General features: G+C 44.8%; 1 protein-coding gene across 1 annotated transcript in view; it reads left to right on the top strand.

The window, feature by feature from the left end:
• The first annotated feature begins 709 nt into the window (after positions 1-709).
• Positions 710-25,643, top strand: part of LOC109868257 (voltage-dependent calcium channel gamma-7 subunit-like) — a 31,594-nt gene continuing 6,660 nt past the window's right edge. The window contains exons 1-4 of the mRNA XM_031787264.1: positions 710-950; positions 20,102-20,297; positions 20,739-20,825; positions 21,504-21,644. Coding sequence (XP_031643124.1) covers positions 20,102-20,297; positions 20,739-20,825; positions 21,504-21,644 — 424 coding nt within the window. The 5' untranslated portion in view covers positions 710-950. The remainder of the gene's footprint in view (positions 951-20,101; positions 20,298-20,738; positions 20,826-21,503; positions 21,645-25,643) is intronic.

The following is a 25,643-nucleotide window of genomic DNA, read 5'->3' as shown; positions in this document are numbered from 1 at the left end:
ACTGCCCTATGGGACTCCCAATCATGACCGGATGTGATACAGCCTGAATTCGAACCAGGGACTGTAGTGATGCCTCCTGCACTGAGATGCAGTGCCAGACCGCTGCCCCACTCAGGAGCCCATTACCGCCAAACTAATTTCTCTTTGCACCTTGTGTGTGCAATGTGTGTCTCTAGGGCATTTCAGACGGTTGTTAAGGGACCTTTTTATGGAAAAATGTGTTGTTTTGTATAATTACGTGTATTTTAATGTGCATATGAATGTGTAGTTTAATGTGTTTATTGTATTTTGATGTGTTTTATGGTAATATACAGGGCTCATCTGGAAAAGAGACGTTGGTCTCAGCTTTGACTCCCTGTCAAAATAAAGGTTCAATAAAAAGGTAAACTTACAGTTTGCTCCCCTGCAAATCCCTTCCTCAACATCCCCCACCTCTCCCTCTCTATCTCTCTCTCTCACTCTCTCTCTCTCTCCCTCTCTCTCTCTCTCTCTCTCTCTCTCCCTCTCTCTCTCTCTCTCTCTCTCTCTCTCCCTCTCTCTCTCTCTCTCTCTCTCCCTCTCTCTCTCTCTCTCTCTCTCTCTCCCTCTCTCTCTCTCTCTCTCTCTCTCTCCCTCTCTCTCTCTCTCTCTCTCTCCTCTCTCTCTCTCTCTCTCTCTCTCTCTCTCCCTCTCTTCTTCCATCCCACTGTCCCTGCTGTATACTGTAGTTCCAGATCCACCGCAGCAGTGCTCATAGATAGTGTGTGAGTGAAAAAGAGCGGGAGTTGGAGATTGAGAGGAAGGGTAAAGGAGTGTAAAGGGGTAACACATACAATCAAGAGAGGGAGTGAAAGAGGGAGCAGAGAGATAGAGAGAGAGAACTGTGAAATCAGCCAACACTCCCAGACGTGAGGTTCTTGATTACTGTCAAGCACGCACACCATTCGGATATCACTCCTGTGACAGCCAGGGTAAGTGTTTTTGCTCATAACCCAAAAGATACAAACACATTTTAACTGAACCATTTTATCCTACTGCATGAGGTTTATAAGATTAAGGATATTATTAATAAACTATTTCAGTGAACACATTCTGGTGTCGTGTAGCCAACATCTGACAAAATGGTTTATGTCTGTCATGGATGGCTTTAATCGGTTACTGGAACGTCTATATTATGTTGTCTAACTCACATGAAAACATTGTAATGTTTGTCAGAGTCGCATTGGAGGATACAGTCTTCTTTGTCGCCTGGTCTGCCTATGTTTATCAATTCCAAACTCTCCGCGTGACAGTGTGGCAATAGAGGGGGTTGCAAACAACATTCTGAGGCACATTGTGTGTGTCGTGTGATATAATCTGTGACTACCGTATCTATAATAAATAGTAGAAACACACACAGCGCTGCGGTAATAGATAGGTGGAGAGAGACTGGTTAACTGAAGACCTCGCTGGTGGTATTTTTTGGTCATTTCATATACATTGGTCTGTAACCTACTGTATTATTCCATCTCTCTCTCTCTCTCTCTCTCTCTCTCTCTCTCTCTCACTCTCTCTCTCTCTCTTTCTCTCTCTCTCTGTCTAAATGTGCTGTCATTTACAGTGTGGCCACCGCTTTCTTAATTTCATTATCTAAACGTCCTTGCTGAATGAGTCACTGTCGTGTGTGTGTGTGTGTGTGAGAGAGAGAGAGCGAGAGAGAGAGAGTGTCTCTCTGTGTGTGTGTGTGTGTGTGTGTGTGTGTGTGTGTGTGTGTGTGTGTGTGTGTGTGTGTGTGTGTGTGTGTGTGTGTGTGTGTGTGTGTGTGTGTGTGTGTGAGAGAGAGAGAGAGAGAGAGAGAGAGTGTCTCTGTGTGTGTGTGTGTGTGTGTGTGTGTGTGTGTGTGTGTGTGTGTGTGTGTGTGTGTGTGTGTGTGTGTGTGTGTGTGTGTGTGTGTGTGTGTGTGTGTGTGTGTGTGTGTGTGTGTGTGTGTGTGTGTGTGTGAGAGAGAGAGAGAGAGAGAGAGAGAGTGTCTCTGTGTGTGTGTGTGTGTGTGTGTGTGTGTGTGTGTGTGTGTGTGTGTGTGTGTGTGTGTGTGTGTGTGTGTGTGTGTGTGTGTGTGTGTGTGTGTGTGTGTGTGTGTGTGCGAGAGAGAGAGAGTGTCTCTGTGTGTGTGCTTTTTCCTGTGAGTAATTTTGACATGGAATAGTTTTTGTTGCTGCTTAGTTATATCGTAGTGTATGCAAGCAATTCGTTTAGCGCGTGCAGTGTGAGTGCACCCAGCCCAGGGCATGAGTGTATACGTGGGGTACTTCTTGCCTTTTTGGGCCAAGGTCTTTCCCTATATTAACCTACATCTGTTTCAGCCTCAGTCTTTCACTTTGTCTTCTTTGCCTTATAAACTCTGGAGGGGCTAATCCTGCCCTCCAGTCCTATTTTCACTGCAATCTCTCTCCCTCTCATTCACTTCTATCTTTTCTCATTCTCTCTTTCTCTCTTTCTCTTTTTCTCTCTCCCTCTCATTCACTTCTATGTATTCTCATTCTCTCTTTCTCTCTTTCTCTTTTTCTCTCTCCCTCTCATTCACTTCTATCTATTCTCATTCTCTCTTTCTCTCTTTCTCTTTTTATCTCTCCCTCTCATTCACTTCTATCTATTCGCATTCTCTCTTTCTCTCTTTCTCTTATTCTCTCTCCCTCTCACCCTCTTTTTCACTCCTCTCTTCTTCTCCCTCTCCCTCTCACTCTCTCTCTCTCTCCATCTTGTCTTATTCTCCCTCACTCTCGTTACCACTCTCCTTCGTTCTCTGACCCTCTCTCCTAGTTTCTGTAGACCAGGGCTGCCCAACCATCTTCCTGGAGATCTACTGTCCTGTAGGTTTTCAGTCCAACCCTAATTTAGCATACCTGATTCAGCTATTTAAGATCTTGTTGAGCAACTAATAAGTATAATCAGGTGTGTTAAATTAGGGTTGGACTGAAAACCCACAGGACTGTAGTTCAGGAAGAGGGATGGGCAGCCCTGCTGTAGACACTTTGATTGGGTGTTGTGGGTCATTTTCATCCATTCATCCATCACTTTAGCTCTCTCTCTCTCTCTCTGTGTCTCTCATTCCAGGCCGTATACCAGGTGAAGTGAACCTGCAGGTATTTACAGATCTATCTCACCTAGTAGACTAAACTACAGGGTCCTTACTATCTGGCCCTGCTAGAAAATAAACAACTAGAAAAGTCTAGTTTAAAAGTGCTTTTTTAAAACAAGGGTTTTCCACCTCCGAGCCTCAACCTGAGGTGCCGTGAACAGTGACCACATCGTGACAACACCATGGAATATAGTTGTGGGAGCAGTAGTGGCAGAGACTGGCCTCACGTTAGTTCAGCACCACAGAGAGACCCCTCACAGCTTCACACACTATCTAACCCTTTCCAGAGGGTGTGCAGATTTTTAGTTCCAGTCCTTCAGTAACACATCTGATTCAGATCATTGCCTAGACTGAAGATCATAATTAGGTGATTAATTGAAACAGCTGTGTTAGCGATAGGATGGAGCGAAAAGCCTGCACACCCTGAAGCTCTAGATAACCACTTGAAGCAGTGGGAGTACTGTCCATGGTGGTGCTGGACAGTGAGGGTGCTGTCTAAGGATCCTGAACTTGACAGTGAGGGTGCTGTCCAATGCGCTGAACTGGACAATGAGAGTGCTGTCCAATGTGCTGAACTGGATAATGAAGGTGCTGTCCAAGGATCCTGAACTGGACATTGAGGGTGCAGTCCAAGGATCCTGAACTGGAACTTAATTGCAGCATAAAGCATTTCACTTGTTATGTTATGGCTTTAATGCTTTCATCATAGAATACATGAAGGTCACCTTAGGGACCATGCAGATAGATACACAATATTAAATTAAATGGCATTTTAAAAACGTGACTTATCCCAGAGGGGCGATTACTTCTACAATACTTCTAATCTAGTGAAGGACCATATGTGAGCACTGTCACGCACCTTCCAGTTGGCAGGACAGCATAGTGACATCACTGTGGCTGTGACCTGAAGTCAACTGGCGCTTCTGGAGTGTCACGCTAACATCTGGCGCTGACTGGCAGAGAGGACATGGGACTGCCAAGTTTAGATGAGTCCTATCACCTATATTTTTGGATATCATAATTTCCATAAAGTTATCCCCTCTGTGAATTGGAGGCATCTGGTTCACAGTAAGTAATAGTTTCCACCATATACAGTTGAAGTCGGAAGTTTACATACACTTAGGTTGGAGTCATTAAAACTTGTTTTGCAACAACTCCACAAATTTCTTGTTAAAACCTCTTTGGGCTAGGCGCCCCGCTAGCGGGACAACTGCCGGTGATACTGGAGGGCGCGCAATTCAAATAAATAATCATAAAAAAGGATGGATATTAAACATTTAGGTACATTACAAGTGTCTTATATCAATTGAAAGCTTAAATTCTTGTTAATATAACTGCACTGTCGGATTTACAGTAGGCTTTACAGCGAAAACATGCCAAGCAATTGTTTGAGGACGGCGCCCCACATCAAAAAAAAAAGCCGCCGGCACAGGTTTCATAGATTCACAAATAGCGATAAAAAATTCACTTACTTTTTGAAAATCTTCCTCTGATTTGTCATCCAAAGGGTCCCAGCTATAACATGTAGTGTCCTTCTTTATATCCCAAAAAGTCAGTTTAGTTGGCGCCATCGGTTTGAGCAATCCACTCGTTCAACGTGCCAAGATAGGAATCCAAAAATCTACCCTTAAACTTTTTTTCAACGAGTCAAAATACGTTTCTATTCAATCCTCAGATACCCTAAAATGTAATCAAACTATAATATTTCATATGGAAAGATGTATGTTCAGTAGGAAAGCAATATTAGCAGGTGCTTGTTGTCTTCATGGTGGGCGCACATGAATTTCCAAGCAGATGTCCTTGTACTAAAACGTATTATGCTTACTCATTTTGGAATCAACAAGCCTGGAACCTTGAACAAAGACTACTGACACCCAGTGGAAGCCATAGGAATTGCATACTGGGAGCTAGATTAAATTATCTCCCTATATGTTCCATTGGAAAAGCTCTCAAAAAAAATTGTAGAGTTTGTTTTTCATTGGATTTTCTTCTACCATATCTATTGTGTTATAGTCTCCTACGTTAACATTTCTACAAACTACAAAGTGTCTTCCAATGGTACCAGTTATATGCATAACCTTGCTTCAGGGCCTGAGCAACAGGCAGTGTACTTTGGGTAAGTCAGTCAGGCAGAAATTGAGAAAAAAGGATGCTAACCCTAACAAGTTTTAACAAACTATAGTTTTGGCAAGTCGGTTAGGACATCTACTTTGTGCATGACACAAGTCATTTTTCCAACAATTGTTTACAGACAGATTATTTCACTTATAATTCAATGTATCACAATTCCAGTGGGTCAGAAGTTTACATACGCTAAGTTGACTGTGCCTTTAAACAGCTTGGAAAATTCCAGAAGATTATATCATGGCACACCTGTGGGTGTATTTCAAGGCCTACCTTCAAACTCAGTGCCTCTTTGCTTGACATCATGGGAAAATAAAAAGAAATCAGCCAAGACCTCAAAATAACATTGTAAACCTTCACAAGTCTGGTTCATACTTTGTGTGTGTGTGTGTGTGTGTGTCTGTGTTTGTGTGTGTGTGTTTGTGTGTGTGTGTTTGTGTGTGTGTGTGTGTGTGTGTGTGTGTGTGTGTGTGTGTGTGTGTGTGTGTGTGTGTGTGTGTGTGTGTGTGTGTGTGTGTGTGTGTGTGTGTGTGTGTGTGTGTGTGTGTGTGTGTGTGTGTGTGTGTGTGTGTGTGTGTGTGTGTGTGTGTAAGTAAATAAATAAAACAACAATAGAAAGGCATTTGAAAATAAGAGTAGCAAGGCTATATACAGACACCTGTTAGTCAGTCTTATTGAGGTAGTATGTACATGTAGGTATTGTTATTGTGACTATGCATAGATGATGAACAGAGAGTAGCAGTAAAATAAAAAGAGGGCAGGTGGTGGGACACAATGCAGATAGTCCGGAGTCTTATGGCCTGGGTGTAAAAACTGTTGAGAAGCCTTTTTGTCCTAGACTTGGCACTCAATAAGGGGAAGTGAGGGAAAAGACTGTCTGCAAAATGACTGAAATGTAAATGTCAGTGAGTGAGGGAGGGGACAGCTTTTAGAAATACTGAAGAGTTGGGCAGACTTCACTGACCACTCCTTGTGTGTATTTCTTCCATTCATTTTTTATATCTGACATCTTGTCTTGATTACCCACTTACTTTTTTTTAGCTCTCCTCTTCCGCTCCTATATGTCTCTCTTCATGTCACTCCTCCTCTCCTATATGTCTCTCTTCTAGTCACTCCTCCTCTCCTCTCTGTCTCTCTTCATGTCACTCCTCCTCTCTGTCTCTCTTCATGTCACTCCTCCTCTCCTATATGTCTCTCTTCTAGTCACTCCTCCTCTCCTCTCTGTCTCTCTTCATGTCACTCCTCCTCTCCTCTCTGTCTCTCTTCATGTCACTCCTATCCTCTCTGTCTCTCTTCATGTCACTCCTCCTCTCCTCTCTGTCTCTCTACATGTCACTCCTCCTCTCCTCTCTGTCTCTCTTCATGTCACTCCTCCTCTCCTCTCTGTCTCTCTTCTAGTCACTCCTCCTCTCTTCTCTGTCTCTCTTCGAGTCACACCTCCTCTCCTCTCTGTCTCTCTTCATGTCACTCCTCCTCTCTTCTCTGTCTCTCTTCTAGTTACTCATCCTCTCCTCTCTGTCTCTCTTCTAGTCACTCCTCCTCTTCTCTCTGTCTCTCTTCATGTCACTCCTCCTCTCCTCTCTGTCTCTCTTCTAGTCACTCCTCCTCTCCTCTCTGTCTCTCTTCTAGTCACTCCTCCTCTCCTCTCTGTCTCTCTTCATGTCACTCCTCCTCTCCTCTCTGTCTCTCTTCTAGTCACTCCTCCTCTCTGTCTCTCTGTCTCTCTTCATGTCACTCCTCCTCTCCTCTCTGTCTCTCTTGTAGTCACTCCTCCTCTCCTATATGTCTCTCTTCATGTCACTCCTCATATCCTCTCTGTCTCTCTTCTAGTCACTCCTCCTCTCTGTCTCTCTGTCTCTCTTCATGTCACTCCTCCTCTCCTCTCTGTCTCTCTTCTAGTCACTCCTCCTCTCCTCTCTGTCTCTCTTCATGTCACTCCTCCTCTCCTCTCTGTCTCTCTTCATGTCACTCCTCCTCTCCTCTCTGTCTCTCTTCTAGTCACTCCTCCTCTCCTCTCTGTCTCTCTTCTAGTCACTCCTCCTCTCCTCTCTGTCTCTCTTCATGTCACTCCTCCTCTCCTCTCTGTCTCTCTACATGTCACTCCTCCTCTCCTCTCTGTCTTTCTTCATGTCACTCCTCCTCTCCTCCTCTGTCTCTCTTCTAGTCACACCTCCTCTCCTCTCTGTCTCTCTTCATGTCACTCCTCCTCTTCTCTCTGTCTCTCTTCATGTCTCTCCTCCTCTCCTCTCTGTCTCTCTTCATGTCACTCCTCCTCTCCTCCCTGTCTCCCTTCTAGTGACTCCTCCTCTCCTCTCTGTCTCTCTTCATGTCACTCCTCCTCTCCTCTCTGTCTCTCTTCTAGTCACTCCTCCTCTCCTATATGTCTCTGTTCTAGTCACTCCTCCTCTCCTCTCTGTCTCTCTTCTAGTCACTCCTCCTCTCCTCTCTGTCTCTCTTCTAGTCACTCCTCCTCTCCTCTCTGTCTCTCTTCTAGTCACTCCTCCTCTCCTCTGTCTCTCTTCTAGTCACTCCTCCTCTCCTCTCTGTCTCTCTTTAGTCACTCCTCCTCTCCTCTCTGTCTCTCTTCTAGTCACTCCTCCTCTCCTCTCCTCTCCTCTCCTCTCCTCTCCTCTCCTCTCCTCTCCTCTCCTCTCCTCTCCTCTCCTCTCCTCTCCTCTCCTCTCCTCTCCTCTCCTCTCCTCTCCTCTCCTCTCCTCTCCTCTCCTCTCCTCTCCTCTCCTCTCCTCTCCTCTCCTCTCCTCTCCTCTCCTCTCCTCTCTGTCTCTCTTCATGTCACTCCTCCTCTCCTGTCTGTCTATCTTCTAGTCACTCCTCCTATCCTCTCTGTCTCTCTTCTAGTCACTCCTCCTCTCCTCTCTGTCTCTCTTCTAGTCACTCATCCTCTCCTCTCTGTCTCTCTTCTAGTCACTCCTATCCTCTCTGTGTCTCTTCTAGTCACTCCTCCTCTCCTCCCTGTCTCCCTTCTAGTCACTCCTCCTCTCCTATATGTCTCTCTTCATGTCACTCCTCCTCTCCTCTCTGTCTCTCTTCTAGTCACTCCTCCTCTCCTGTCTGTCTATCTTCTCGTCACTCCTCCTCTCCTCTCTGTCTCTCTTCTAGTCACTCCTCCTCTCCTCTCTGTCTCTCTTCATGTCACTCCTCCTCTCCTCTCTGTCTCTCTTCATGTCACTCCTCATATCCTCTCTGTCTCTCTTCATGTCACTCCTATCATCTCTGTCTCTCTTCATGTCACTCCTCCTTTCCTCTCTGTCTCTTTTCTAGTCACTCCTCCTCTCCTCTCTGTCTCTCTTCTAGTCACTCCTCCTCTCCTCTCTGTCTCTCTTCTAGTCACTCCTCCTCTCCTCTCTGTCTCTTTTCTAGTCACTCCTCCTCTCCTCTCTGTCTCTCTTCTAGTCACTCCTCCTCTCCTCTCTGTCTCTCTTCTAGTCACTCCTCCTCTCCTCTCTGTCTCTCTTCTAGTCACTCCTCCTCTCTGTCTCTCTGTCTCTCTTCATGTCACTCCTCCTCTCCTCTCTGTCTCTCTTGTAGTCACTCCTCCTCTCCTATATGTCTCTCTTCATGTCACTCCTCATATCCTCTCTGTCTCTCTTCTAGTCACTCCTCCTCTCTGTCTCTCTGTCTCTCTTCATGTCACTCCTCCTCTCCTCTCTGTCTCTCTTCTAGTCACTCCTCCTCTCCTCTCTGTCTCTCTTCATGTCACTCCTCCTCTCCTCTCTGTCTCTCTTCATGTCACTCCTCCTCTCCTCTCTGTCTCTCTTCTAGTCACTCCTCCTCTCCTCTCTGTCTCTCTTCTAGTCACTCCTCCTCTCCTCTCTGTCTCTCTTCATGTCACTCCTCCTCTCCTCTCTGTCTCTCTACATGTCACTCCTCCTCTCCTCTCTGTCTTTCTTCATGTCACTCCTCCTCTCCTCCTCTGTCTCTCTTCTAGTCACACCTCCTCTCCTCTCTGTCTCTCTTCATGTCACTCCTCCTCTTCTCTCTGTCTCTCTTCATGTCTCTCCTCCTCTCCTCTCTGTCTCTCTTCATGTCACTCCTCCTCTCCTCCCTGTCTCCCTTCTAGTGACTCCTCCTCTCCTCTCTGTCTCTCTTCATGTCACTCCTCCTCTCCTCTCTGTCTCTCTTCTAGTCACTCCTCCCTCTCCTATATGTCTCTGTTCTAGTCACTCCTCCTCTCCTCTCTGTCTCTCTTCTAGTCACTCCTCCTCTCCTCTCTGTCTCTCTTCTAGTCTCTTCTAGTCACTCCTCCTCTCCTCTCTGTCTCTCTTCTAGTCACTCCTCCTCTCCTCTGTCTCTCTTCTAGTCACTCCTCCTCTCCTCTCTGTCTCTCTTTAGTCACTCCTCCTCTCCTCTCTGTCTCTCTTCTAGTCACTCCTCCTCTCCTTCCTCCTCTCCTCTCCTCTCCTCTCCTCTCCCTCCTCTCCTCTCCTCTCCTCTCCTCTCCTCTCCTCTCCTCTCCTCTCCTCTCCTCTCCTCTCCTCTCCTCTCCTCTCCTCTCCTCTCCTCTCCTCTCCTCTCCTCTCCTCTCTGTCTCTCTTCTAGTCACTCCTCCTCTCCTCTCCTCTCCTCTCCTCTCCTCTCCTCTCCTCTCCTCTCCTCTCCTCTCCTCTCCTCTCCTCTCCTCTCCTCTCCTCTCCTCTCCTCTCCTCTCCTCTCCTCTCCTCTCCTCTCCTCTCCTCTCCTCTCCTCTCCTCTCCTCTCCTCTCCTCTCTGTCTCTCTTCATGTCACTCCTCCTCTCCTGTCTGTCTATCTTCTAGTCACTCCTCCTATCCTCTCTGTCTCTCTTCTAGTCACTCCTCCTCTCCTCTCTGTCTCTCTTCTAGTCACTCATCCTCTCCTCTCTGTCTCTCTTCTAGTCACTCCTATCCTCTCTGTGTCTCTTCTAGTCACTCCTCCTCTCCTCCCTGTCTCCCTTCTAGTCACTCCTCCTCTCCTATATGTCTCTCTTCATGTCACTCCTCCTCTCCTCTCTGTCTCTCTTCTAGTCACTCCTCCTCTCCTGTCTGTCTATCTTCTCGTCACTCCTCCTCTCCTCTCTGTCTCTCTTCTAGTCACTCCTCCTCTCCTCTCTGTCTCTCTTCATGTCACTCCTCCTCTCCTCTCTGTCTCTCTTCATGTCACTCCTCATATCCTCTCTGTCTCTCTTCATGTCACTCCTATCATCTCTGTCTCTCTTCATGTCACTCCTCCTTTCCTCTCTGTCTCTTTTCTAGTCACTCCTCCTCTCCTCTCTGTCTCTCTTCTAGTCACTCCTCCTCTCCTCTCTGTCTCTCTTCTAGTCACTCCTCCTCTCCTCTCTGTCTCTCTTCTAGTCACTCCTCCTCTCCTATATGTCTCTCTTCTAGTGACTCCTCCTCTCCTCTCTGTCTCTCTTCATGTCACTCCTCCTCTCCTCCTCTGTCTCTCTTCTAGTCACTCCTCCTCTCCTCTCTGTCTCTGTTCATGTCACTCCTCCTCCCCTCTCTGTCTCTATTCTAGTCACTCCTCTCTGTCTCTCTTCTAGTCACTCCTCCTCTCCTATATGTCTCTCTTCTAGTCACTCCTCCTCTCCTATATGTCTCTCTTCTAGTCACTCCTCCTCTCCTCCTCTCTGTCTCTCTTCATGTCACTCCTCCTCTCCTCTCTGTCTCTCTTCATGTCTCTCCTCCGCTCCTCTCTATCTCTCTTCATGTCACTCCTCCTCTCCTCTCTGTCTCTCTTCTAGTCACTCCTCCTCTCCTCTCTGTCTCTCTTCATGTCACTCCTCCTCTCCTCTCTGTCTCTCTTCTAGTCACTCCTCCTCTCCTCTCTGTCTCTCTTCTAGTCACTCCTCCTCTCTGTCTCTCTTCTAGTCACTCCTCCTCTCTGTCTCTCTTCTAGTCACTCCTCCTCTCTGTCTCTCTGTCTCTCTGTCTCTCTGTCTCTCTTCATGTCACTCCTCCTCTCCTCTCTGTTTCTCTTCTAGTCACTCCTCCTCTCCTATATGTCTCTCTTCATGTCACTCCTCATATCCTCTCTGTCTCTCTTCATGTCACTCCTCCTCTCCTCTCTGTCTCTCTTCTAGTCACTCCTCCTCTCCTATATGTCTCTCTTCTAGTGACTCCTCCTCTCCTCTCTGTCTCTCTTCATGTCACTCCTCCTCTCCTCCTCTGTCTCTCTTCTAGTCACTCCTCCTCTCCTCTCTGTCTCTGTTCATGTCACTCCTCCTCCCCTCTCTGTCTCTATTCTAGTCACTCCTCTCTATCTCTCTTCTAGTCACTCCTCCTCTCTGTCTCTCTTCTAGTCACTCCTCCTCTCCTATATGTCTCTCTTCTACTCACTCCTCCTCTCCTCTCTGTCTCTCTTCATGTCACTCCTCCTCTCCTCTCTGTCTCTCTTCATGTCACTCCTCCTCTCCTCTCTGTCTCTCTTCATGTCTCTCCTCCGCTCCTCTCTATCTCTCTTCATGTCACTCCTCCTCTCCTCTCTGTCTCTCTTCTAGTCACTCCTCCTCTCTGTCTCTCTGTCTCTCTTCATGTCACTCCTCCTCTCCTCTCTGTCTCTCTTCTAGTCACTCCTCCTCTCCTATATGTCTCTCTTCTAGTCACTCCTCCTCTCCTCTCTGTCTCTCTTCATGTCACTCCTCCTCTCCTCTCTGTCTCTCTTCATGTCTCTCCTCCGCTCCTCTCTATCTCTCTTCATGTCACTCCTCCTCTCCTCTCTGTCTCTCTTCTAGTCACTCCTCCTCTCTGTCTCTCTGTCTCTCTTCATGTCACTCCTCCTCTCCTCTCTGTCTCTCTTCTAGTCACTCCTCCTCTCCTATATGTCTCTCTTCATGTCACTCCTCATATCCTCTCTGTCTCTCTTCTAGTCACTCCTCCTATCCTCTCTGTCTCTCTTCTAGTCACTCCTCCTTTCCTCTCTGTCTCTCTTCATGTCACTCCTCCTCTCCTCCCTGTCTCCCTTCTAGTCACTCCTCCTCTCCTATATGTCTCTCTTCATGTCACTCCTCCTCTCCTCTCTGTCTCTCTTCTAGTCACTCCTCCTCTTCTCTCTGTCTCTCTTCATGTCACTCCTCCTCTCCTCTCTGTCTCTCTTCTAGTCACTCCTCCTCTCCTCTCTGTCTCTCTTCTAGTCACTCATCCTCTCCTCTCTGTCTCTCTTCATGTCTCTTCTGTCTATATCTCTGTCTTTAGTCTGTTCTATTCCCCCCCCTCTTCTGTCTATATCTCTGTCTTTAGTCAGTTCTATTCCCCCTCCTCTTCTTTCTATATCTCTGTCTTTAGTCAGTTCTCTTCTCCCTCCTCTTCTTTCTATATCTCTGTCTTTAGTCAGTTCTATTCCCCCTCCTCTTCTTTCTATATCTCTGTCTTTAGTCAGTTCTATTCTCCCTCCTCTTCTTTCTATATCTCTGTCTTTAGTCAGTTCTATGCTCCCTCCTCTTCTTTCTATATCTCTGTCTTTAGTCAGTTCTATTCTCCCTCCTCTTCTTTCTATATCTCTGTCTTTAGTCAGTTCTATTCCCCCTCCTCTTCTTTCTATATCTCTGTCTTTAGTCAGTTCTATTCTCCCTCCTCTTCTTTCTATATCTCTGTCTTTAGTCAATTCTATTCCCCCTCCTCTTCTTTCTATATCTCTGTCTTTAGTCAGTTCTATGCCCCCCCCCCCCCCCCCCCCCACACACACACACACACACACACAATGTCACTCCCCAGGCCCATGCTTCTCCTCTCAGCTCTGAGGGCTCCGCTGAGTCACCACACAGACTGGAGAGAAAACACAGGGAGAGAAGCATGACCGGGTGAACATGGTGGAGGAGAGAAGAAGAGAGGGAAGGACAATGAGGAATGGAGGAGGAGGAAGGGGAAATCATTGGGAATAGGGTGAAAATTAAGATGTGAGAGGGAGAAAGAAGTAAGGGGAAGACGTGAAGAGAAGGAAAGAAACAGAGAAGGAGAAAGGAAGAAACACAATGACATGTTGAAATAGAGGGAGAAGGAGAGAATGAGAAGGATATCCAATTAGGAGGGAGACAGTCTCTGAGCAACACCATTTCATCAGTATGTTAAAGTAATTAGCACCTAATAATCCACAACAGCAAATCAGAAGTATACATGACATATGCATGTAGAGTTTTGCTAGCCGTTTCCATAGTTATCCTCCATTCACTGTCTGTCTGTCTGTCTGTCTTCCTTCCTGTCCTTGTCTTCTTATCTGTTTCCCTCTGTTGAATCTGTCTCTCTCTCCACCCTATTCTCACCCTATTCTTAATTCCCTTCTCCCAGCTCTTCCAATCCTCCAATCCCTCGTTCACAAAGCCAGGTTCCATTCACTCTTCCCTCTCCATTCATCCCTCCTTCCCTCTCCATTCATCCCTCCTTCCCTCTCCATTCATCCCTCCTTCCCTCTCCATTCAACCCTCCTTCAATCTCCATTCATCCCTCCTTCCCTCTCCATCCATCCCTCCTTCCCTCTCCATTCATCCCTCCTTCCCTCTCCATTCATCCCTCCTTCCCTCTACATCCATCCCTCCTTCCCTCTCCATCCATCCCTCCTTCCCTCTACATCCATCCCTCCTTCCCTCTCCATCCATCCCTCCTTCCCTCTCCATCCATCCCTCCTTCACTCTCCATTCATCCCTCCTTCCCTCTACATTCATCCCTCCTTCACTCTCCATTCATCCCTCCTTCACTCTTCATTCGCTCCATTCACTGCACAATAAGCACATCCATGGAGATGCCTTTTCTCCCAGCATGCTTTACAAGTGGGATGGGGGCTCAGTGCAGTTGATGTCACTCTGGGTAGAAGATGCACATAGCCATAGGTGTAGAATCAGCTTCCCCTCTCCACATCCTATCCTTAACCATTAGTGTGATAAATGAGAAACTGAGCATAGACCGGAAGCTCATCTCAGACGAAGACAGTTACTCTGAAACAACATGGAGGACCACTGACCAAATGACTCTTCAGGGTGATGTGAGGACACAATGGACAAGAGCAGTGTACAATATACAAGGGGCGATTGTGTCGCAAATGGGTGATGAATGAACACACAGGGTGAATTAACACACACACACACTCAGCGTGCTGACTGGGGAGGGAGGATATACAGTGCAGTGTTGGCCAGTCAACCAGCACTAAGGCCTGGAAAGTTAATGTCGGAATCACAATGGAACCTGTGTGTGTGCTTGTTGATGATCATTAACTTGGCCCTCATCTTCTCTCTGCCCTTTGACCTTTTTGTGATTGGTTCTCAAATGGATGCGTAATAACTCTTTTTTAGCGACAACATGACATATTTGTGTGCCCTTACAAAAAAGCACATGTTAAATTAGCAGTTTCACATGTATTAAATTTAGAGTTTACATGTTAACGCCATCTTTTCACATGTGCCTCACAAAACTTTTACATGTGAAAATCTCACTTTCTCATGTGGAATCACATGTAAAAATGTACAAATCTAACTTTCACATACGATTGCTTTTCACTAATTTGTAGTTTCACATGTAAGAAAACTCCACATTTACTCCACATTTACTCCAATGTTTGTAAACCAAGTAAATGAAAACAAACACTGTGTAGCTTAAAAACTATATAGGTTAAAACTATAATTTTGATATCATGGATGGTCAGTCCAGAGCGCAGGCTATGGATTCCAGAGTGGTTGCATTTCTCCAGCCCCATCCATCAGCTTTTTACCTAAACTGTGCCGGGGAGCCCACTTTGTTAATGTTTCAATTAAGGATTGCCGCTTGAAACAACATATGGTGCAATTTTCTAGCGAGTAACTTACTTTTGTGCCATTAATATCAATTTGAAAAACTGATGTCGAGAACAAAATTCTTAATAATTATAATAATTATACTTAAATAATTAAACTGAAAGCGAAACATAAACCCAAATGTATTAATAGTAAAATATGTATTGCAAGGAAATAATTGTTCAACACAAGAGCAAATAATTTGTAAATGGATGCAAAACAAATATTTTCTGTGAAACATTTTGTATGATACCGTAATTAAATAAAATGCCTCTCTCTTTCCTGCAGGTTTCCCTATAGTTGGTTACTTTACCCTGGCATTTGCTGTCACTGCCTTTTTTCAAGTGTTGGCATATTCCAGCATCATCGTACCCTGCATCCCACTGCTGGTTTGCCTCTGAAGCTAAGCAGGGTCGTGGCTGGTCCCCAAACGGGAGCCCAGACGGGTATTTAGCGACATCTGCCAAACCAGAATTTGTGCAAAGTCAGAATTTCCACCTCGAGAATGAGAGCTTGAAAGAGAGCCTTATCATCACTATGGCCTGTCTCCTTGGAAAATCCATGTCCGCCATACTTTACAAAGGGAACCAATTATTGGACATCTGGTAAATGTACTCATATATCGCAAATGTAACCCAACTCGGTTTCGCTTTGACTGCTATACAAACTTTGTGTATTGCTTAGAGACATATCTCCCTTTCAAACACCCTTTGGACCAAATGAAGGAGACTACGTGAATAGACACAACTTTAACAGCCTAAACAAACAGGTAGCTACTGAATACTGTAGCCTAAACTTTCACCAAACCAAATCATTTTCACAAACAGTCATTGAATTCAATGATCTTCCTTCCTTCTTTTGTCGGATGATCTGACTCCCATGGGTACAACTAAACATTGAACAACATTGCTGCCGGTGTTGTCACTAGAAGCACTCTATGAATTCAATACATTAGTATTCATCCTACATGGGCTATGGAATGGTCCTACCATTGCATTGTGACATAGGTTACTACAAATGAAATATTAGGCCAAAGCCTTGACACGTAATATCACCCACCAGCGTTGCAATAAATGTGCTCTATAAAGTGAAAGCATTGTTCCTAATTAGCCATATGTGTAAACTAGGCCTATTAAAAATTGGAACCGTGCCAATAAACTTGTGCATTTAACACTGTCTGCAATTTTCTGCCAGCCTCCCTCTCTGGCTTTTGCTGCGGCAGTTGTATTACTTTTTGGGAGAAATATCGGAACATATTTGTTATGTTTTCTAATTGTTTCTTGTTCTAGACTTTTGAAATATTGGGCTCTGTCTTTTGACTCCATACCTGTCATTTTTTCTGTAATTGAAATGAGGACCTTTTTGAATGTTGCGCGCACGCGCCAGCTGGTCAACCAATCTGCGCTTCACTTCAGCCGAATACCTTAAACGAAAAGCAGCGGTTCTGGAACCAAGAAATCCTGGTTAAATCTGGTTAAAACACGCCAGATTTCTTTAGGAAATCCCAAATTTGTTAAACCATCTTTCTGAGATAACCCTCAGATGTAGCTGAAAGTGGTAAAAAAAATAAACCTGTTTTTTTTTTAATCAAGAGGTATCTGTCTCCCTCCCTCTCTCTTTCTCTCAGCATGACTTCTGAACGAGGTATCTGTCTCCCTCCCTCTCTCTTTCTCTCAGTATGACTTCTGAACGAGGTATCTGTCTCCCTCCCTCTCTCTTTCTCTCAGCATGACTTCTGAACGAGGTATCTGTCTCCCTCCTTCTCTCTCTTTCTCTCAGCATGACATCTGAACGAGGTATCTGTTTCCCTCCCTCTCTCTTTCTCTCAGCATGACTTCTGAACGAGGTATCTGTTTCCCTCCCTCTCTCTTTCTCTCAGCATGACTTCTGAACGAGGTATCTGTTTCCCTCCCTCTCTCTTTCTCTCAGCATGACTTCTGAACGAGGTATCGGTCCCCCTCCTTCTCTCTTTCTCTCAGCATGACTTCTGAACGAGGTATCTGTTTCCCTCCCTCTCTCTTTCTCGCAGCATGACTTCTTAATGAGGTATCTGTCTCCCTCCCTCTCTCTCGCTTTCTCTCAGCATGACTTCTGAACGATGTATTTGTTTCCCTCCCTCTTTCTTTTTCTCAGCATGACTTCTGAACGAGGTATCTGTCTCCCTCCCTCTCTCTCTCTTTCTCTCAGCATGACTTCTGAACAAGGTATCTGTCTCCATTCCTCTCTCTTTCTCTCAGCATGACTTCTGAACAAGGTATCTGTCTCCCTCCCTCTCTCTCTCTTTCTCTCAGCATGACTTCTGAACGAGGTATCGGTCCCCCTCCCTCTCTCTTTCTCTCAGCATGACTTCTGAACGAGGTATCTGTTTCCCTCCCTCTCTCTTTCTCTCAGCATGACTTCTTAATGAGGTATCTGTCTCCCTCCCTCTCTCTCTCTTTTCTCTCAGCATGACTTCTGAACGAGGTATTTGTTTCCCTCCCTCTTTCTTTTTCTCAGCATGACTTCTGAACGAGGTATCTGTCTCCCTCCCTCTCTCTCTCTTTCTCTCAGCATGACTTCTGAACAAGGTATCTGTCTCCATTCCTCTCTCTTTCTCTCAGCATGACTTCTGAATGAGGTATCTGTCTCCCTCCCTCTCTCTCTCTTTCTCTCAGCATGACTTCTGAACGAGGTATCTGTCTCCCTCCCTCTCTCTCTCTTTCTCTCAGCATGACTTCTGAACGAGGTATCTGTCTCCCTCCCTCTCTCTCTCTTTCTCTCAGCATGACTTCAGAATGAGGTATCTGTCTCCCTCCCTCTCTCTCTCTCTTTCTCTCAGCATGACATCTGAACGAGGTATCTGTCTCCCTCCCTCTCTCTCTCTTTCTCTCAGCATGACTTCTGAACAAGGTATCTATTTCCCTCCCTCTCTCTTTCTCTCAGCATGACTTCTGAACGAGGTATCTCTCTCCATTCCTCTCTCTTCTTCTCTCAGCATGACTTCTGAACGAGGTATCTGTTTCCCTCCCTCTCTCTTTCTCTCAGCATGACTTCTGAACGAGGTATCTGTTTCCCTCCCTCTCTCTTTCTCTCAGCATGACTTCTGAATGAGGTATCTGTCTCCCTCCCTCTCTCTCTCTTTCTCTCAGCATGACTTCTGAACGAGGTATCTGTCTCCCCCCTCTCTCTCTCTTTCTCTCAGCATGACTTCTGAACGAGGTATCTGTCTCCCTCCCTCTCTCTGTCTTTCTCTCAGCATGACTTCTGAATGAGGTATCTGTCTCCCTCCCTCTCTCTTTCTCTCAGCATGACTTCTGAACGAGGTATCTGTCTCCCTCCCTCCCTCTCTCTTTCTCCCAGCATGACTTCTGAACAAGGTATCTATTTCCCTCCCTCTCTCTTTCTCTCAGCATGACTTCTGAACGAGGTATCTGTCTCCCTCCCTCTCTCTCTCTCTCTTTCTCTCAGCATGACTTCTGAACAAGGTATCTATTTCCCTCCCTCTCTCTTTCTCTCAGCATGACTTCTGAATGAGGTATCTGTCTCCCTCCCTCTCTCTTTCTCTCAGCATGACTTCTGAACGAGGTATCTGTCTCCCTCCCTCTCTCTTTCTCTCAGCATGACTTCTGAACGAGGTATCTGTTTCCCTCCCTCTCTCTTTCTCTCAGCATGACTTCTGAATGAGGTATCTGTCTCCCTCACTCTCTCTCGCTTTCTCTCAACATGACTTCTGAACGAGGTATTTGTTTCCCTCCCTCTTTCTTTTTCTCAGCATGACTTCTGAACGAGGTATCTGTCTCCCTCCCTCTCTCTCTCTTTCTCTCAGCATGACTTATGAACAAGGTATCTATCTCCATTCCTCTCTCTTTCTCTCAGCATGACTTCTGAACGAGGTATCTGTCTCCCTCCCTCTCTCTCTCTTTCTCTCAGCATGACTTCTGAACGAGGTATCGGTCCCCCTCCCTCTCTCTTTCTCTCAGCATTACTTCTGAACGAGGTATCTGTTTCCCTCCCTCTCTCTTTCTCTCAGCATGACTTCTTAATGAGGTATCTGTCTCCCTCCCTCTCTCTCGCTTTCTCTCAGCATGACTTCTGAACGAGGTATCTGTCTCCCTCCCTCTCTCTCTCTCTCTCTCTCTCTCTCAGCATGACTTCTGAACAAGGTATCTGTCTCCATTCCTCTCTCTTTCTCTCAGCATGACTTCTGAACGAGGTATCTGTCTCCTTCCCTCTCTCTCTCTTTCTCTCAGCATGACTTCTGAACAAGGTATCTGTCTCCCTCCCTCCCTCTCTCTTTCTCTCAGCATGACTTCTGAACGAGGTATCGGTCCCCCTCCCTCTCTCTTTCTCTCAGCATGACTTCTGAACGAGGTATCTGTTTCCCTCCCTCTCTCTTTCTCTCAGCATGACTTCTTAATGAGGTATCTGTCTCCCTCCCTCTCTCTCGCTTTCTCTCAGCATGACTTCTGAACGAGGTATCTGTCTCCCTCCCTCTCTCTCTCTTTCTCTCAGCATGACTTCTGAACAAGGTATCTGTCTCCATTCCTCTCTCTTTCTCTCAGCATGACTTCTGAATGAGGTATCTGTCTCCCTCCATCTCTCTCTCTTTCTCTCAGCATGACTTCTGAACGAGGTATCTGTCTCCCTCCCTCTCTCTCTCTTTCTCTCAGCATGACTTCTGAATGAGGTATCTGTCTCCCTCCCTCCCTCTCTCTTTCTCTCAGCATGACTTCTGAACGAGGTATCTGTCTCCCTCCCTCTCTCTCTCTTTCTCTCAGCATGACTTCTGAACAAGGTATCTATTTCCCTCCCTCTCTCTTTCTCTCAGCATGACTTCTGAACGAGGTATCTGTCTCCCTCCCTCTCTCTCTCTCTCTTTCTCTCAGCATGACTTCTGAACGAGGTATCTATTTCCCTCCCTCTCTCTTTCTCTCAGCATGACTTCTGAATGAGGTCCTGTCTCCCTCCCTCTCTCTTTCTCTCGCTCTGTAAATGAGTTTAATCTAAAAGTCTGATTTAAAATTAGGAGTTCTCTGTCTCTCTCTTTGCTTTGTCTCTCGCTCCTCTCTGAAGACTTCATGCAATAAGTCTGACTTATCCTTGCTCTCTGTCCTTCTCCCTCCCTCCACTCCCTCCTCTCCTTCCGCTCTCCCTCTGTCTATAGATGAGTTCGTGCAGTAGCAGAGCGCTGACCATCCTGTCCACGGTGTTTGGGGCGTGTGGTCTGCTGCTGGTGGGCGTGGCTGTGTCTACAGACTACTGGCTGTTGATGGAGGAGGGCATCGTGCTGCAGCAGAACCAGAGCATGGAGGTCAAGATGGCCCTGCACTCTGGCCTCTGGAGGGTCTGCTTCGTGGCTGGTACATATGACCTCTGAGCCTCAATAGCAGTGGTGACCTGACCAATCCGCTCCAGGTAGAATTAGCCATAGTTGATCTAGGATCAGTTCACTCCTTCTAAATCTGAACGTTAACCATTAGTGGAAAAAACGGACCAATCTCAATGTTATATACTGTATTCTTTTTTTATTAACGTATGCAGGGGCGGACTGGCCATCCAGCTTCTCAGGCAAATGCCAGATGGGCTGATTCATTTTTTGCCTAAATGGTTTTCTTTGTGCAAAATGATAATTGACTGGCAAAACATGGGGGCCTCAAAGAAAAAAATGGTCTGTTGTGTTAGAAATGGTAGGACAGATTTTTGGTCCCAGTCCAACCCTGTATGTATGTATCTGCCTCCCTCTCTCTTTCTCATGCAAGCCTCAATTTTATACACTCCTCTTTCTTTCCCTTCTCTCTCAGGGACAGAGAACGGGAGATGTGTGGCGTCAGAGTATTTCACTGAGCCAGAGATAGAGATCACCACAGAGAATACTGCTAATATTCTGAGTGAGTATACTGTACCCTACACTTACAGCTTTACACTGCAAGCTCAGCATAGAGCTCACCAGCTTGTAGCCCTAAAAAACGGAAATTAGTTACCTCTGGTTCATTCAACCATTCCTATGGTCAGCGCTCAGGAAATGACTGGCTCGTTGGCCAAAGCCTATGGGGAAATTAATTTGGATTTTAGAGGTGTTTTGGATAAACAGATAAAAAAATAAGTTCTGGGGTTAACACAGGCTTAGGAGATCTTATACATTTTGTTCTATGAGATAACAGCAGTCAGTTAACATGACATGTATTAAGCCTTTATGTAATTTATGTTTTTGTTATGATTACATAAATTCTTAAAAATTCACAAAAAGTGACGTTAGCTGATGAAGAGTATCTCATAGAACAAAATGTATAAGGTCTCCCTAAGCCTGTGTTTACAACATACCATATTTTTGGCGTTTATCCAAAACCCCTCCAAAACACCAATTAATTTCCCCATAGTCTTTGGCCAATGAGCCATGGCGAAGTTGATGCCAACAAAAAGACGTCATTACTATTGCTCTCTCTTATGATTAGTACATAACATTTGACCTCTAATGCTGTGACCCTGTAGAGATGGTGCGGACAGCCACCCAATTTCCCATGGTGTCTCTGCTATAACCTCTAACCTCTAACACTGTGACCCTGTAGAGATGGTGCGGACGGCCACTCCGTTCCCCATGGTGTCTCTGCTCTTCGTCTTCACTGCCTTTGTCATCAGTAACATCGGACACATCCGGCCCCAGCGCACCATCCTGGCCTTCGTCTCCGGGATCTTCTTCATCCTCTCAGGTAGATAGGCCACTCCATCTGGACTTGATTATTACTGCCTTCATCCATCCTCTCAGGTAGATAGGCCACTCCATCTGGACTTGATTATTACTGCCTTCATCCATCCTCTCAGGTAGATAGGTCACTCCATCTGGCCTTGATTATTACTGCCTTCATCCATCCTCTCAGGTAGATAGGTCACTCCATCTGGCCTTGATTATTACTGCCTTCATCCATCCTCTCAGGTAAATAGGCCAATCATGTTCATTTGAACAAGGTTTATCTGTGTGTGATGATTCATATCTGGCCCCTTCTGTCTCCTTCCAACTGTGATTGATTATTGCTGTCTTCATCCTGTTTCAGCCTAGCCACTCCATCATTGCTCTATTTTTACTTTTGGATGTCTCCTGTATCACCTGAACAGGTTCTGACCATTATTACTGCAAATAATATCTCTGAATAAGGTCAAGTTGAGCAGAACAATCACTGGTGTCATCAGGAATTTCTGTTGACAATGGTTCTTTCTAAAATGTGTCTACATACAGTACCAGTCAAACGTTTGGAAATACCTGCTCATTACATGGTTGTTCTTTATTTTTACTATTTTCTACATAGTAGAATAATAATGAAGACATCAACACTATGAAATAACACATATGGAATCATGTAGTAACCAAAACAGTGTTAAACCAGTCAAAATATATTTTATATTTCAGTAGCCACCTTTTGCCTTGATGACAGCTTTGCAGACTCTTGGTATTCTCTCAACTAGCTTCATGAGGTAGTCGCCTGGAATACATTTCAATTAACCGGTGTGGTATTTGTGGTATTTTGTGGTATTTATTTGTGGTATTTATTCTTAACTTCTTGCGTCGAGCAATCCCGTATCCGAGAGCGTAATCATAGCCTCAAGCTCATTACCATAACGCAACGTTAACTATTCATGAAAATCGTAAATGAAATGAAAGAAATATATTCACTCATAAGCTTAGCCTTTTGTTAACAACACTGTCATCTCAGATTTTCAAAATATGCTTTTCAACCATAGCTACACAAGCATTTGTGTAAGAGTATTGATAGCTAGCATAGCATTAAGCCTAGCATTCAGCAGGCAACATTTTCACAAAAACAAGAAAAGCATTCAAATAAAATTATTTACCTTTGAAGAACTTCGGATGTTTTCAATGAGGAGACTCTCAGTTAGATAGCAAATGTTCATTTTTTCCAAAAATATTATTTGTGTAGGAGAAATCGTTACAACGCCAAACTTTTTTCCAAATTAACTCCATAATATCGACAGAAACATGGCAAACGTTGTTTAGAATCAATCCTCAAGGTGTTTTTCACATATCTATTTGATGATAAATCATTCGTGGCAGTTGGGTTTCTCCTCGGAAGCAAATGGAAAAATACACGCAGCTGGAGATTACGCAATAATTGCGACGGAGGACACCAAGCGAGCACCTGGTAGATGTAGTGTAAAATGGTCAATCTTCCAATGATATGCCTACAAATACGTCACAATGCTGCAGACACCTTGGGGAAACGACAGAAAGTGTAAGCTCATTCCTGGCCCATTCACAGCCATATAAGGAGACATTGGAAAACAGCGCCTTCAAAATCTGGGGCACTTCCTGTTTGAAATTTCATCTTGGTTTCGTCTGTAGCATCAGTTCTGTGGCACTCACAGACAATATCTTTGCAGTTTTGGAAACACCAGAGTGTTTTCTTTCCAAAGCTGTCAATTATATGCATAGTCGAGCATCTTTTCGTGACAAAATATCTTGTTTAAAACAGGAACATTCTTTTATCCAAAAATTAAAAGAGCGCCCCCTATATCCAAGAAGTTAATGCGTTTGAGCCAATCAGTTGTGTTGTGACAAGGTAGGGGTGGTATACAGAAGAGGAGGTGTGATGGTGTGGGGGTGCTTTGCTGGTGGCACTGTCTGTGATTTATTTACAATTCAAGGCACACTTAACCAGCATGGCTACCACAGCATTCTGCAGTGATACGCCATCCAATCTGGTTTGCGCTTAGAGGGACTATCATTTGTTTTTCAATGGGACAATGACCCAACACACCCCCAGGCTGTGTAAGGGCTATTTAACCAAGAAAGAGAGTGATGGACTGCTGCATCAGACCTGGCCTCCACGATCACCCAACCTCAACCCAATTGAGATGGTTTGGGATGAGTTGGACCACAGAGTGAAGGAAAAGCAGCCAACAAGTGCTCAGCATGTGGGAACTCCTTCAAGACTGTTGGAAAAGCATTCCAGGTGAAGCTGGTTGAGAGAATTCCAAGGGTGTGCAAACCTGTCATCAAGGCAAAGGGTGGCTAGTTTGAAGAATTTACAATCTAAAACATATTTGGATTTGTTGAAAATTTTTGTTACTATATGATTCCATATGTGTTATTTCATAGTGTTGATATCTTCACTACAATGTAAAAATTTAGAAAATGGTACAAATTAAGAAAATCCTAGAATGAGTAGGTGTGTCCAAACATTTTGACTGGTAGTGTATTTTGTATTTGTCACTGGAATTTCATAATTCCTATTGATTGTACATTAATTAAATCCCTCAGTCTATTTCCTAAGAATTTGTAAGATTCCTATTTGCATAAATTAGACAGAAACCAGTCTTATCAAAATTAGATAATAGTATTTATTCTCGGAGCGCGCTGCCATGAAACCACGAACAACAGTTTATATACAAAATATGACGTCATAGGTTATAAAATGTCCTTTCTCCCAACAGTTCAAAAGTTTATTCCCACCCTTTCTCTCTCTCACTCCACACACACAGTTAAATCGAGGTTAAACTTCTGAAGTCTTCATCCGTCACCATTCAGCAGACAGTTCCAGCTAATGGAAAACCTAAGAAAACACACACTGCCTTATCTACACATCCCAGAGCTAAGTTGAGTCGGTTCAACCATAGGTTAACGACCCTTTTTGCTTACTTAAAAACCCATAATTCCAGTCCCCTCCAACCTGGCTGGAATGGTATTTATTTCATTTAATTACCTCCTGTTTAATGCTCCACAATCCCTTCCTTATGAATTTATATTATTAATCAGATATAATAAAACAGAGTATAGTTTAATTAGTTATAGTTCTATTTAAAATGTAGATATTGTTTAGTCATTATTCATAAAATTCCCAACAGTATTGTAATCAGAGAAATATCTATCCTCTGTGAAGCTGTTTGGGGACTTTTCTGCTTTGTAGTTCACTCTCCTGACCAGGAGGTTGCAGTGATGAGGGAGCTCCCTTTTCTCTCTATGGAAGAGAGAGAGAGATGAGAAAATATCAAGAATGGCACTCAAAACATAACAATTCACCTATAATATGTTAGGAAAAACAGGTATATTATTTAAGGCCAAAAGCAGTCATTATTATCACATTCCTGCCTTTGTTGTGGTTTGTTTGTAACACAGCAGCGTTTCGCACTCTCGGTCCTGGCCCCCTTGCATGCTCTCTCTATCTCTCTCTCTCTCTCTCTCTCTCTCTCTCTCTCTCTCTCTCTCTCTCTCTCTCTCTCTCTCTCTCTCTCTCTCTCTCTCTCTCTCTCTCTCTCTCTGTGTGTGTGTGGGTGAGTGAGTGTATTTTCGTATGCCAGTGTTACTTATTTAGGGTAAAGATGATGAACCTCTACATTATAACTGGACATGGTTTCCATGCACTTTCCTTTTACATTCACAGCCTATACTGACTGACAGTCTCCCGGTGTACAGAACAAATGCTCAGACAGATGACATGCGTTTTAATTGTACAGACACCATGTGGCTCTACGTATGTGCTCTACGTTGTGGCTCTACGTGCGTTCTAATGGTTCTAATGGTACATTTTTCACATATGTGGCATCACATGCATTTTAATGTTGTATAAATGGTTTGCTCAGAAGAGTGGTATTTTAATGTTGTATGTGGAGTTTTTCCAATGAGGAAGGTCTTCTCTAGCTCTTTACTGAAAGCTGCTCGGTGTCTATATCCCACAGAAAGGTCTTGCAGCATACAC

This window comes from Oncorhynchus kisutch, linkage group LG13 (assembly GCF_002021735.2).
Source record: "Oncorhynchus kisutch isolate 150728-3 linkage group LG13, Okis_V2, whole genome shotgun sequence".
In the NCBI taxonomy this organism is placed as follows: domain Eukaryota; kingdom Metazoa; phylum Chordata; class Actinopteri; order Salmoniformes; family Salmonidae; genus Oncorhynchus; species Oncorhynchus kisutch.
Note: the sequence above shows the minus strand (reverse complement) of the source record. Positions and strands in the feature narration are given on the sequence as shown.